The sequence below is a fragment of the Castor canadensis genome, chromosome 12 (assembly GCF_047511655.1).
Source record: "Castor canadensis chromosome 12, mCasCan1.hap1v2, whole genome shotgun sequence".
NCBI classification, from domain to species: domain Eukaryota; kingdom Metazoa; phylum Chordata; class Mammalia; order Rodentia; family Castoridae; genus Castor; species Castor canadensis.
The window spans coordinates 101,299,630-101,314,916 of NC_133397.1; the positions used below are offsets into that span (position 1 = coordinate 101,299,630).

Consider the following 15,287-nt stretch of genomic DNA (forward strand, 5'->3'; position numbering starts at 1 on the left):
ATTGTTAATTATTTATTTTACTTCATGTTAATTCAAACCAACTTCCTCAAAATCTTGAGGAAGTTGAAGAACTTAAAATGCCCCCCAAATCCAGGAATGGCATAGTAAGTTATAGCTTCTCATCATGATGTAGAAGTTCTCTTCCACACCACTCCCTGGGTGGCCTGCTAAAGACAAAGCAGATCCTGTTACTCCCACACTTACTTCTACTAGTTGTTTTGGAAAACCAAACTACTTATTTTGAAATTTAGCACATTTCACAATCTATTCTAATCTTCATTTCATGTTCTCCTTAATGAACCCCTCATTTTTAAGTCATTAAATTATTCCTGGAGCAATCTAGGTTCTTTTACAACTTTAAACCTTTGCACCTGTGACTACATCTTCATCTGAAAAATTCCTATAATTTAAGAGTCACATCAAATGTCACTTCTTGGGAGAATACTTTCTGTTTTCTTTTCACTAGAGAAGCTAGCTGCACTATTCCTCTTCCAAGCCCCAAACTCTCCATTCATATTGCTATAAAGGAAAATCAAGCACACTGTATTATTATGCACTGGTTTCCATGATTATGAGGCACCTGAGAGTGAGGTATATTCCTTATTCCCCCTATATCTCTATAGCTAACACAGTACCTGCTACACAGTGTATGCTCAATAAATGCTTTGGAATGAATTAATAAACTAGGAGAAAGAATTTGGATATACCCAAAACAGTAATTTTTGAAATCTGTGTGTGAGCATTGAAAATGGCCTAGACTAACAATAGAAAAAGTTTCATAAAATTAAATTTACATTCTAATCACACCAAATATATAATATTGTGTATATATGTGGCAACTATATGTCCCTGTCTACCCACATTTATATAATTATATACTGTATAATCTCTCCTCATTACAGGAATCTCTTTTGAGTAGATCTAATTTATTTAAATATATAAAACTTGAAAATAGGGAAACCAGTTGATTAAGAAGATATTTTTTCTTTCATTTGCCTTAAAATATTAACAAAAATAAAATATTGTTTTTATAATACCCATTTATGATAAAAACTCTTAGCATAATAGGAATAGAGAGAAACTTCCTCAATTTGATAAAGGCCAACTACAAAATATGACCAGCTAACATCATCCTTGATAATGAGAAACTGGACACTTTTCCCTTAGGATTTGGACTCAAAGTAAGGATGTCTCTCATGTCTCACTTCTCCTAGTCAACACTGTACCAGAAATCCTAGCTTGTGTACCATTTATTAAGGCTATAAAGATTGTTAACAAAGAAATAAAACTACTGTCATTTGCAGATTACATGACAGTTTATGTAGAAAATTCCAAATAATAATAATTTAATAATAATAACAATAGTACCTCCTGGTAACTACTGAGTACAGCCAGGCTATAGGGTACAAGGTCAATATACAAAAGTTAGTTGCTTTCCTGTATATCAGAAATGAAAAATTAGAATTTGGAACTTAAAAATGCCATTTACAAGAACACCCCCATATTAAATATTTAGTCATAAAACTAACAAAACACATATAGAAGTTAATATGAATAAACTATAAAACAAAAGAAATCAAGCATTAAAATAAATGGAACATTTTTCTGTGTTCATACATTGAAAGACCTAATACTGTTAAGATGTCTATTCTGCTGGAGGTTTGACTCAAATGTTAGAGTGCCTGCCTTACAAGGGTGAGGTCCCAAGTTCAAACTCCAGTGCCACAAAAAAAGAAAAAAAAAGATATCAGTTCTTCCTTATTTGACCTATACATACAATGCTAGGATGTAGCATTGCATCCCAGCAAGCTGCCATGTAAGTATCAACAAACCAATTCTAACATTTGTATGGAAAATTAGCCAAAAATACCAATTTGCAATGTGGGCTCTACATAGTAACTTTCTTCCAAAGTGTACTTACTTCCAAAGGGAGAAAAGAGATGAACTTGGCACCAGCAAAACCACACAAATTCCACTTCAAGCAATACTTGAAGGTTAACATTAGTGGTGATAAGTCATATTGATACTAAGTACCCTCGAAATGAAGTACTGAAAACGACATTTTCCTCAACCATCTTCCTCACCCAGATATAGAACCTCAGACTAATCCTGAGAGAAACATCAGCCAATTCTTAATTGAGGTGTTTCTACAAAATACCTGACCAGTAATCCTCATTGCCAAGGGCATGGAAAACAAAGGAAAACTTAAGAAAATGTCACAGCCAAGAGGAGTCTAAGAGGCCATGACAACCAAATGTAATGTGGTCAGAAAAAGCCATTAGGAAAAACTAAGTAAATCTAAGTAAGAACTTATCCGTACTAGTTCACTGATTATGAAAAGTGTAGTACACCAATGTAAGCTGCTAATAAAGGGGAACTAGACATAGTGTCTTTGGGAAGTCTGCACTATCTTCCTGATAAGTTCCACATACTCCAAACTGTTCTAAAATTGAAAATATATCTGAACATGTTGTTCGTACATTAGCATTTTTTAACTTAAATTATTAATGGAAGAATTGTTATGGAGTTAATATGTTTGGGGTGGCACATTCCTAACATTTGAAATTTATTTCATTCATTCAACAGATATTTATAAAGTTCCTCTGTAATAAAATACTATGTTGGTTCCTGGGAAATACAAGATTTCCCTTGTCTTCTAAAAGGCTCAAAGCTTAGTACAAGGAATGGAACCGTGCTTTCCCCAGCAGATCTGGGGTCTCTGAGTGAACTGAATTATATCTCTCTCCTCTATGACAATTGTCACATTTCAATTATTTTTCAAGTCACTAAATTGTCAACGAAAACTTTCCATTCCTTTCAACCACTTGATTGGGTCCTTGGTAGGGTTTATCACTGTGTCAACTCATTGTTTTACCAAAGAGTGGGAACAGGGTGGTATTGGGGCAGTGAGTACAAAAACAAGCTCCTCTAAATTCCTGTGTCCTACCAAGGAGGAATTAATCTCTCCTCTACAAATTTTTTCCCTGATTATATTTCCAGCCCAGGTAAAAGGTTCACACATTTGAGGAAGAAGTTCATATTTTTAAAAAGAGGGATTGGGAGGCTGAGGCAGGAGAATCATGAGTTCCAGGCCAGTCTGAAAAACAGCATGACAAGATCCTGCCTCAAAAAAAATTTAAAATGGGGGGTAAAGAGAATCAGAGGGCCCAAGGGGGGGTTAATTGGAACTGGAAAGGATTGGAGGCAATAAAAGACAAAAGGAAAAATCTAGCATTCTCCTTCAGTGGGAGAAGTGAGGACAGTGTTAGACATTCAGAGCCCCATAGACAGATCCTCTGTGAGCTGCTCTTCCTCCTTCTGTTATCTGCACTTTGGAATCTGCTAGGAAGCTTTAAAAAATCATGCCTGGGTGGTACCCTGCAGACTGATGTAATTGCTCTTTTCTAACACAGAAATAAGGTTGAGTGCTCCTAGTATGAGAGCTCAGTGCTGGCCCAAAGGTTCACAGCATTGGTCTATCCCATCAACTTCCAAAGCCCTTTGAGCAGCCATTCTGAGCTAAACTGCAAAGGGCATGATTGCAGAGGCAGGAAGTGATTTATCTGTATCCCCATATCCTCTACCATAGTCTGAGGTCCAGAAGTGTTTGTTCAATAAACTATTGTTGATGTAGTTTAACGATGCAATATCATCCTCATTTAAGACCTGGGAAAGCTGGGTAGAGGCTGTAAGGCGGTGGGCTTCCATGTTGGTTGTGCATTAGAAATATCTAGTAGAGCTTTATTGGGGCCTGAGGCCACGAAAGCCAGAACTCACAGGTAGACTGACATGAGTATTTGTTAAAGTTCCTTTTTTCTGCTGTGTGCAGTAAAAGCCAAGAACTATTGCTCTTTTAAGTGCTTTTGCATCTGTTCTTTGTCTTACCCTTTCTTCTTTACTGTTTTTAGAGGGGGAGAACAGTTATGAAATTTATAGATTTAAAAAATACTATTCATTTAAGGTTGGTATTACTTAATTTTAAATATATATAAATTTATAATAGATTATAAATATATAAATAAATGTATACAGACATATTTATACAACCATAAATATACTTTAGAACTTATCTCTGTGAATGTAGTTTTATGACCATAGTATCAGCACTCTGTAGGGTTCATTAGAAGTACAGAATTCTGACACCACCCCAGACCGGGGATCAGAATGCACATTCTAGCAAAATCTCCAATGTTTCATGTGCCCTGTGAAGTTTGAGAAGCATTGTTTTAAAAGGGGACTTGATCAAAAAATATGAGTTATTTTTCAGCATAAGTACTTACTAAGTCCTTAGTATTTCTAGGAAATTGATCATTTTTTTCAAGCTACCCAGTAATATGTGAGTGAAGTTATGTGCATGGCAGTAGCACCTATATCCCACCATGAGTCTGAGCTACTGAGTATATAGATCAAGAATTGACAGAAGTTAATATCTTGAGAGCTCTTAAATTGTTACTACTAGAAAGCATTAAAATATAACAAGAAGGAGGCAATATCAGATTGGCAGGTGGAACAGAGGTAGTAAAATAGAAATAGTAGTATCTGAGAAGGAAAGAAATCATGCTGAATCCCAGAGACTGATCACAGAAAAAGAGAAAATGGAACCTGTTGGAATACCAGTGTTCTTATTGGACACCTGGTGACCATGGTGGAATTCCACCATGCATCAACCAATTCTATACATGATACCTCAATTTTTTTTAAAAGAGGAGCTTGGTGACTCAAGCCTGTAATTCCAGTAACTTGGGAGGAGGGAGCTTGAAAGGATCACAGTTTGAGGCCAGCTTCAGGATAAAACGTAAGACCTTGCTCAAAAGCAACTAAAGCAAAAAGCAGGTGTAGCTCAGGTTGTAGAGTGCCACCTAGCAAGTGCAAGGCGTCAAGTTCAAACCTTAGTGCCACAAAAGAGAGAGAGTGTGCAGGACTCCTAATAATAAGAAAGGAGTAATAAAGAGCAGATTTCAGATGGAGAACATTCTTGAGGAAGACATTATTAGAATAAGAAACATCAAACTCAAACTGACATTTGTAACACCACAGATTCCACAACTATAGAAGGCTCCACATGCATCCTAAGCAGCCATTAAGCAAGGTTTGCTTCTCAGGGATTCACTTATTAGACAAAAACAAATTGGGAACCCAACATATGCCAGGCGTTATGCTTGACTCTCCAATATAATTGTGATCCATACAGGTATGGCTTCCTAATGGAAGTCAGAGTGTTATGATGATGAAACATTATTTCTTTTCAAAGAACCAGGTCAGAAGGTTGAAATTTTCACAAGAGAACAATCTGAATATCTGCCAAGATAGGTCTTTAGCAGACCTGCCAAAATGGTCTTTAAACCATTTTGGAGACAAAAAAGCAGAAGCCTGAAATTCAGGGAGAATGATGGATTTCCTCCCAACTTCCTGCCTTCTTCAAATGATTTCATGCCTGTTAGTAATTGCCAAACCTGACTAAGATACTTACACCAAATGCATGGGTTCCACTCTGGGCCTATTAAATAATGTAGCAGTATGTAACTGGCACCATTTTAAGTAACTAATATAGATATTTATTCACTTATTTCCCATGTTAACATTAAAAAATGGATGCAATTATTAGTCCCTTTTCAAAGGTGAAGAAACAATGGGCACAGAGAAATTTAATGATTTGCCCAAGGTCACACTCTCTTTAAATTTAAGATAGTGCTCTTAATCTCAAGTATGTTGTGACTGGATTTCGAGAGTAGAATTTTCTGTTGATTGCCAGAAATGAATCAACATGCTTTTCATCATATGTCCAAGAGTCTGAACAAAGGAATGGGGTCTATTAAGAAACTTCTAATTAACTTTACATCTGAGAAAGGAGATTTTTCAAAGAGGTTATATAGTTTCCAAAACAGAGCCAAGATGCAAAAGGACTGTACTTCTGTTCAAGTAAGGAATGCCACATAGGCACTTTTAAGTAGCTGATCAACACTGTGCTAGTTTGTATGAAATAGGAAACAAACCTGTGGCATGTCAATGCCATTCACTAGTTCAGAAAATGAGTTTAAAAGCAAGTCCAATGCATACCAATTTGAAGACCAATGAAGGTAGTTGATATTCCTTGGCATTTAATAAACATAATTATGTTTAAGTAGATAATATTTTAAACTGTTGCTACCAAGTTGTGTGACTGGGAATGCATATTAAAATAATTCAGTTTTAAAACTGAGGACACCAAGGACAAAACAAACCAGTCACAAATGCCTTCTGCCCTTTGTCCAAAGACAAAGGACTTTGGACTTCTCAAGGGAAGAAAAGTTCAAACCTAACAAGTCAATTAGATTTTATATTCTATTCAAAAGTCTGGGATTGTCAGAGAAGTACTTAAAATGAAGTGTTATTTTTTAATGGAAAAATAAGATTGAAGACTGAGAAGTGGGATTCCTGGAAAGAGTAGTAAGCAGATAATTGTAGCTCATTTACCTGTTATGACAACCAGGAGCAAGCACTGTACATTGCTAACCTGCAGTACACTGCTCTCCCCACCCCCTTCCCTGAAGGTCCAACCCCCATGGCCTTGGACAAGCTAGGCAAGCCATCTCAGTGAGCCACAGGCACACCTGTGCTGTCCATTTCATAATGTTTGCTGTTTTGTTATTCCACAGATTGTTTCCCTCTTCCAGATACCAGCACACATCATAAAATGAAAATGGTCTTAGACAGCAGTAAAAGGAAAACAAATGATATCTCTGTCGCATTTTGGTGCCGGTCTAGGTAAAGTGGAACCCGCACAAAACCCAAGGTGGTGGCTGCTGAGAGGTGGTTAGCAGGCTGAAATCTAACAGATTTAGTCCCTGTCAAGTTTCTGGCTAGTCCTAGCCAAGAGATACAATGTGTCTAGTTGTAGCAGGGCTTCCAAACCGTAAGGGCGAGGAGACCCACCTGGAACCTCCACAGTCCTCCGATGTCCTCAGTCCTCTCAAAGCAGACAGGCTCCAAGCCTTCCTCCACACAGCTCTTGATACAAGTGAGCCCACTGGATCCTCCCCCAATCACAGCGATTCTTTTCTTGGTCATGGTCTCCAGAGATCTTTGCCTGAGTGGGCCAGTGGCACTTGTCCCAAAGAAAGAAGGACAAACTATAGAAAGCTGTCGTCAATGCACACTTCTTACGGAGGACTTTGACCAAGGCACGCAAATGAGTGCTGTCACAGAGGCGCCTTTGCAGAGGGCTGACTCGGATCCTGGGGCTAAACTGCAGTTTCACTGTGCTCTGCCAGGTGTGACTCCCACTTGGGGCTGACCAATGTCTGTAGGTGGCTGGGACTGTGGCTCTCACGGAGGACCATACACCAACCAGGGATAAATAGCAGCCACTGCCAATGGGAAAGCGCCCCACCTCTGGCCCGCCCACCCGCCCACTCATGGCACCACCCTCCCACCTTGCACCAGAAAAGGCATAGACTGAATTTGTTTTGAACAAAATATTATATAAAGTGTGCCCTTTCCCTGGAGCACTCCCAGGGACTGTGAGCCAGGAGACCTGTGTGTCCAGTTCTCCCCCATTTCCAAGTCCACTTTGCTTTCGGCTTTTGCAAGACACTGAGGGAGTCTGGCTCCCGTCCCCTCTTCCTTCTCCCTCACTGCGTCACACAGTGGATCTTTGAATCTGCACCATGGTGAGGAATTTTTAATTCCCAGGCCCTGAGTCAAGAGTGGGGCACAGTGAGGAATGGATTGTGCTTCCTACTTAGAGGACCTTACAGTTAGTGGAGGACAGGAGGACACAAACAGGGATGGATTCCAAAAAAGTGAAAGTACTTCATGAAAGTTCTTTCTCTCATGACCCAAATAGTGAAAAACGCAACAGATCCACTTCTAAAATGAAACATAAAACGTTCAAATGTTGGGCTGGAAACCTGGCAAAAGTGTAAGAGCCCAGCCTAGCAAGTTCTAGTACTGAGTTCAAACCCCAGCACCGCCAAAGCTGGGGGGAAGTTCATCTATAAAATCAGGTAGAGCTGACAATGTAATGGTTATAAGACTGCATGCACTGCGTGAGAATTATGGTTCCTCCAGCCCTAATACTCCACACTCACCCCTGGAGTATCCTTCAAAGGCTGGTGGTTATTATTTTTGAGGTGTATCTTGTGCTTTATTGAGAATACAGCAGTCCAGTACCACCATAATCACTTTCACTGTGCACTTGGAAAATGGAGGCACAGAGAGGCTAAGCAACCTGCTGAGGATGGAACAGCAAAGGCATGGAATTGCAGGGATTCAGCCAGTCAGCCTGGCTTCAGGCATGCTCTCAATTATTATATATTCTGCTCTTGCAAGAGGATATTTTTACTTCTTATTTACCACAAGCCCTTCTACCATTTCTCAATCTCTATATTACACTCTTTTCTGTTTGCCTAACTTCTCCCTTTCCACTTCTACATTTTACTTGAACTGCCTTTAACTCAACGACAGCTTTGCTTTATCTCAACTACAAAAAATGCAGCTTTAAAATAGGTCTTTGGATTGGAGAATCTTTTTGCTCCATCTTGAAGGACTCCTGCCCCATATGATCTGAATTACATGAAAATATAGCAAACATGCACATCCAGGAACACGTGGCATCAACAGCACTTAATGGGAGGATGAAGGGACAGAGGCTCAAGGGTGAAGTCTTGAGAGTGAGTATATATGCACTTTATATGTCATACACATAAATATATGTTTCTTAGTGATTAAAAGTACTGTTTTCATTATTAATGTGATTTTATCAAAATAGTTCTTGGTTGAAATATTACTAATCACTTAATCATCACATGAAGATGACCTAAACAAGTAGTTCTTTTAATTAAAAAAAAAGCTGCTACTTAATTTTCCACTGGGATTCTCTTCTCATGTTCCTTTAATGAACACTTTAAGAGGCTTCATTAAAACTCTTATTTGACGAGTGTTCTCACAGACACAACCAAATAAAATACATTTTGCCACAATGAGAAATTTTTGTCCTGGGGTTTGAACTCAGGGCCTTGAACTCATAGTCTCTTTCTGTCTCTCTCTCTCTCTCTCTCTCTCTCTCTCTCTCTCTCTCTCTCTCTCTCTCTTTGTCCTGAATCAATTTTGCAAATTTAGAATGTTGCAATAATTACCTTTAAAGCTTATTAATATTTTAGGTTATTATTTTCTTTTAAAATTACTTCGATTGTGTCTTAGAATTAATCACTTTTATATTTGGAAGTACTTTTCATACTTTTTTAAAATTACTTATAAAAGTTTTTAATCCTTGACTCAAATTCCCTCCTGTTTAGGCTAATTACCAATTTGCATTTCAGCAATTTCTTCCTTTAGCTGTAACTTAATACATGCAAACTGATTGACAGACGCAACACCATTACTGGAACTATTAGGAAAGAGCTTGAGGGATAGATAATGATGACTAATTCGAAGGCTTTGGAACGGATGTGGGCAGTGTTCAATTGCATGTTTAACTGTGCTTCCAGAGTCTCTGTAAAGGAGGAGTTATTCAACCATACAGACCTACCTCTGTTTGGATGCTCTTCTATTTCCTAATTTTTTTTTTTTGTTACGTCTGGATTTTACCTACATTCATTCAACAAATACTCATCTTCAGATGTCATTTCTTTCATACGGCAACTTTATAACATGGAATGGGCTTGAATCTTGTTTGAAGGAGAGCTGACAAGGAAGGCTGCCTTGACACAAACCACATTGTGAAGTGAATAGGATGTAAATACACCTTTGTTCAATTAACATGTTAGGAAGCTATTTGCCAGCTTCTCAGTTAGGACTAGTGAAGTTGTCATCTATACCAGAATATCAATTCCACGCCTTTATGGTCAGGTTCTTTGTTAGAGAAGAGGAGAGGAAACTCATATCTAAAGCAGATGGGGAGATAGATCATGAACATTGCAGTAAGCTGAAAACATGACCCCCCCCCAAAGATGTACATGTCCTAACTCCCCACAACCTGGGAATTGTATCTTATATGACAAAATGTACCTTGCAGGTGGGAGTAAGTTATGGATTTTGAGATGGGAACATTGCTCTGGATCATGTAGATGGACCCAATAAAATTACCAAGACTTTTGTAGGAGGGAAGGTGAGAGCGACTTGTCTATAAGACAGCGACTATGTAAACTGAAGCGAGATGCTATGCTGCTGGCTTTGAAGATGAAAGAAGGGCTAGGGACCAAAGGAACAGAGCTCTAGAAGGTATAAAAGAAAGAGAAGGAATTAACTCCTGGTGCCTGTGAAGAGAGGCTAGCCCGGCAGACTCTGGACAATGTAGTAATACTTAAGTGTAAAAACATAATAAAACTGTGACTGTCGGCAGGTGTTAATAAATTTGGGAAATCCAAACAAATTCACTGTATTACTTTTAGTGCTAAAAAGAGTTTGATAAACAGTCAGGATATAAAATCAACCTCAACCTACCATCGATGGCTTTCCTGTATATCAATCATAAAGTAATAGGATAAAGGAACTCATTAGAAATCACAAGGAAAGACTTGCTAAGAATAAGCCAAAAAGAAATGTGCAAGAACTGTATGAAGAAAACAATAAAGCCTGGCAGAATGACACAGCAGGTGATGAGTAAATACTGTGTTCCCAAGCAAAGAATCGTAATACTGCCAAGATGGTCAAGTCTTCCATTCTCCTAATACTGCTTGTTAATGTTCAGATGATCCAGTCAAAATTCCAGTTGAAATGTCTTGGGGTTTTTTTTGGCAATTCTGGAATTCAGAGGAGCCACTTCACCAGCCCTCAAAATTCCATTTGGACTTTTTGTGGACTTGACAATTTGTTTGTCAAATTTATTCTGAAGACAGAATTAACATAAAATATAGTGGCAGAGGGTGTTTTTCAACGCCCTCCAACACTCACGAGCAAGTTATGCTAGCATCAAGGAACTTCTCCTATGTGCACCTCTCCTTGTCAGAGGATCTCTCTCTCCCAGGTAAGAGAGGTCTTGCCATAGACTAGCTCTCCCTCCAGCAATCTCAGCCCAAAGGAACTGACTGCTTGGCGAGCTCCCTTGTGGAGCACAAGTCTTGGTGCTGTGCGATCAACAGCATGCCATGACTCCCTCCTGGACCTTGTCTCCCTGTGTAGTCCAGGCCGGAGTCAACTCAGGATACTCCTATCTCAACCTCCCTAGTGTTGGGAACACTGGTGTGCACTGCCCTGTCTAGCTTGAAGCTCTGGCTGAGAATTCCAGTAACATGAATAATAATGATGAGAGTGGACATCCTTGTCTTCTTCCACATCATAGAAAAATATGGGTATGCCTTTATTGTGTATATATGCCCAGCCACATGGGGAAGAGAATATAGAGAGTGAGGGTTACTGGAGCCTGGGCTGCTTCTGATGACTGCAGAGACAAGGACAAATGGCCCAAGGAGATTGCCCAGAGATTGCAAGAAGGGCAGTAAACACTGAAGAAGAGAGAGATCTGTGAGAACCAAGCTCCAGGGCTCTCTCATCACTCCTACTTATGGAAGTAGATGGGTTACAAGAGGAGTGTCTTACGCCAAGCACAAGTGACTTTGGAGATTTCTTTATTACTCTGACACCAAAACCCTCTTCCATATGGTCCCCAAATGGCAAATAGGTTTCATTTTTCCAACGACAGAGAGTGTCTAGCTGGAGTACTCTGGTACGAAGAACTTCCAGGGCACCAAGCCAGTTTCAGGGCAAAGGGAAGAAGGCTGTTTCTATACTAATATCTGCTATTTCTGTTAAAACAATTCTTACACTTCAATTCAATTTATTCCCCTCTTCCTCCTCCTTCTTTTTTGCCTGCAGTGTTGGGAGATTGAATCCAGGGCCTCACCATGCTAGGCAAAAGCTCTACCTCTGAGCTACTCCCCATTTTCTTAACACAGAGTTTCACTCTATAGCCTAGGCTGGCCTCAAACTCTAAGTCCTACTGCCAGCTTCTTGCATGCTGGGATTACAGGTGTGCAATAGCACACCAGACTTCAATTCAGTTTGTAGTTGTCTGTTCCACTTAACATGCTTCAAATCACCTCTAGCTACTACACCTGTAAAGTTCTTAGGACTTCTGTGTAGACCACTTCATGTCAGGCTACAACCTTAAACCCCTCTAAAGATCATCTTCTGAGCTGGCAGCACTCTCTACTAATGAAACCTAAGTCTCCATCTCTGGACAAGACCTCATTCCTGAGCATCAGAAACTTGCTGCAATTGTCTCTTAGGCTTCAAGCACATCAAACATGCTGGGTCCTATGCCTGTCACCCCAACCACTTTGTTTCTCATTCCAGTTAGTGTGCCCCACTTACCTCTTGCAAAAATTCAAGTCATCTTCCAATTCCTCCTTTCCCTCCTTGTCTCATTGGCTACCCATTCAACTTCAAAAATTTCTTAAATCTGCATCTCTATTCAATCCCTACTGCCTCCGCCTGTGCACATCTCTGTGTAATCTCAGATTGATTAGAGAAGGGAACACCAGCCCACACAAATGTTTCTCCCTTCCTTAACAGTCTTTGGAGGCAGGGGGTGGGGAGCGTAGCTCTCGGGTAAAGCATTTGCCTAGCATTCACAAAGTTCTCAGTTCAATCTTCCAAACTGTAAAAAAAAAAAAAAAAAAAAAAAAGTCTGGTGGCTTTACTTTACAGGATAAAGATCAAAATTCTTAACCCCTGAGACATAATTTTTTTATTCATTTATTCATATGTGCATACATTGTATGGCCATTTCTCCCCCCTGCCCTCCGCCCCCTTCCCTCTCTCTCTACCCCCCTCACTTCCAGGCAGAACTTGTTGTGCCTTTTTCTCCAATTTTGTTGAAGACATAAGCAATAATAAGAAAGACATAGCATTTTTGCTAGTTGAGATAAGGATAGCTATACAGAGAGATTCCTAGCATTGCTTCCATACACAAGTGTATTACAACCCGAATTGATTTGCCTCTACCTGATCTTTTCACTATGTCTTGGTCACCTTGCCATATTGACCTCTATCGTTTTAAGGTTACTGTATTAGGACCTCTACAGTGGGAACATTAAACACTTTCAAGTTTTGGGTGTCCTACCTATCCCCATTCCTCACGTATGTGCTCTCCCCTTAGTATGTGACCCCAAGTCCAACAACATTGCTGCATTTGCCCTGGATCTAAAGTCCACATATGAGGGAGAAAATACGATTTTTGGTCTTTTGAGCCTAGCTAACCTCGCTCAGGATGATGCTCTCCAGTTCCATCCATTTATTTGCGAATGATAAGATTTCATTCTTCTTCATGGCTAAGTAAAACTCCATTGTGTATAAATACCACATTTTCTTAATCCATTTGTCAGCAGGTGGGCATCTTGGTTGTTTCCATAACTGGGCTATTATAAATAGTGCTTCAATAAAACATTGGTGTGCAGGTGCCTCTAGAGTAACCTGAGTCACATTCCTTTGGATATATCCCTAGGAGTGGGATTGCTGGATCACATGGCAGATCTATGTTTGGTTGTTAAGAAGCCTCCATATTGGTTTCCAGAGTGGTTTCAATAGCTTGCATGCCACCAGCAGTGTAAGAGGGTTCCTTTTTCCCCACATCCTTACCAACACCTGTTGTAGGTGGTGTTTTGGATGATAGCTATTCTAACAGGGGTGAGGTGTAATCTTTGTGTGGTTTTGATTTGCATTTCCTTTATGGGCAGATGGTGTGCATTTGTTCCTGTGTGTTTTAGCCATTTGAATTTCTTCTTTTGAGAAAGTTCTGTTTAGTTCAGTGGCCCATTTCTTTATTGGTTCATTGATTTTGAGAGTTTAGTTTTTTGAGTTCCCTATATGTTCTGGTTATCTGTCCTTTGTCTGATGTATAGTTGTCAAATACTTTCTCCCACTCTGTGGGTGGTCTCTTCAGTTTACAGACCATTTCTTTTGTTGTGCAGAAGGTTTATAATTTTATGTAGGCCCATTTGTCCATCCTTTCTCTTGGTTGCTGAACTACTGGGGTTCTATTGAAGAAGTCCTTGTCTATACCTATTGCTTCCAGAGAATTCCCTGCTCTTTCCTGTGCCAACTTCAGAGTTTCGGGTCTGATATTAAGATCCTTGACCCATTTTGAGTTGATACTAGTACAGGTGATAAACATGGATCTAGTTTCAGTTTTCTGGAGGCAGATAACCACTTTTCCCAGCAACATTTGTTGAAGAAGCTGTCTTTTCTCCATCGTATGTTTTTGGCGCCTTTGTCAAATATAAGATGGGCATAGCTGTGTGGATTCATATCTGGGTCCTGTATTCTGTTCCACTGGTCTTCAGAGACATAATGTTGTATGTTTTGTTATGAGTCAACTGAGGCACGACCACCCAAGAAAGATTTCAAAGGAGAGTCTTTATTAGCCTGCTGTGACTGCTCTGACCAACAGGTTGTTGAGTCTCAGAGAGCAGCCCTGTTCCAAATTTTAGCAGAGTTTATAAGGCAAAAATCCAAGGCAATCTTTGTGAAGCAATCAAGCCTGGGTACTGAAGCGAGACAATGGCTATTTCTTAAGGTACAGAAATGAGACAATGTTATTATCTACGGTATGAATGAACACAATCAACACAATCCACACAATCATTTGACCGTATCCTAGTTTGGTTCCTTCTGTTCTTTTATCTTTATGAGAACCAAACTCCCTCCTAAACCTCCCTCAGCAAGGAAATTAAAAACAGCACCTGATTAATAGCTCCCCTCTACACGTGATTATTGGCTTTCCTCTAGCTAAGTTGTTAACCATTTCCATTGGTCCAACTGTCTCTCTCTCACTAGGCTCTGACTGCCACCAAGGCAGGAATTGTCTGCCTCCTTTATCTTTGAGCTCCTAGTAACTGGTTGGAGATACAGAACATAATATGTATTTACTAAATTAATGTAAGAAGGTAGAAGAAAAGCATTAAAAGCCACACAGTTTTAAGCTCTCAAGAAAATTGACATTAGATCATTTTCTACAACTCTCACTGCCAGCTCATTCATCTCTGCTCTTACTATGGAGAGCAAAGGAATAGAAATCTTAATGTGACAATGAACAAAAGGTATAACAAAGATGGGAATGGGATCTGATTGTAAATTTTCTTTATATCATGTTCCCATGTTTTTGCAGGTGTGTAATATTGGGCAAGATTCTTAATCTCTGGCCTCAGTTTCATCACTTGTAAATAGGACATAACAGTTCCTAGTTCAGATGGTTAAATGAAGTCTAGTGGGGAACAGGAAATGCTCAATGATATAGCTGTGTTTGTAACTCCAGCTGATCCCTTCATGATGCCGTCTTCATCTTTTGAAAGATGTTGTACATATTTCTC

General features: G+C 39.4%; 1 protein-coding gene across 3 annotated transcripts in view; it reads right to left on the reverse strand.

Moving 5' to 3' along the window:
• Positions 1-7,315, reverse strand: part of Fmo5 (flavin containing dimethylaniline monoxygenase 5) — a 30,178-nt gene extending 22,863 nt beyond the window's left edge. For 2 of the 3 annotated variants that reach the window (XR_012439867.1, XM_074050585.1), the window contains exon 1: positions 6,913-7,314. Coding sequence is in view for 2 of the 3 variants with exons in the window: in XM_074050585.1 (XP_073906686.1) it covers positions 6,913-7,047 (135 nt within the window). In the remaining variant the exon portion in view is untranslated. Of the gene's footprint in view, positions 1-6,912 lie in introns of all 3 variants that reach the window. The other variant, XM_074050584.1, reaches the window with a different exon arrangement.
• Between the last annotated feature and the right edge of the window lie 7,972 nt (positions 7,316-15,287).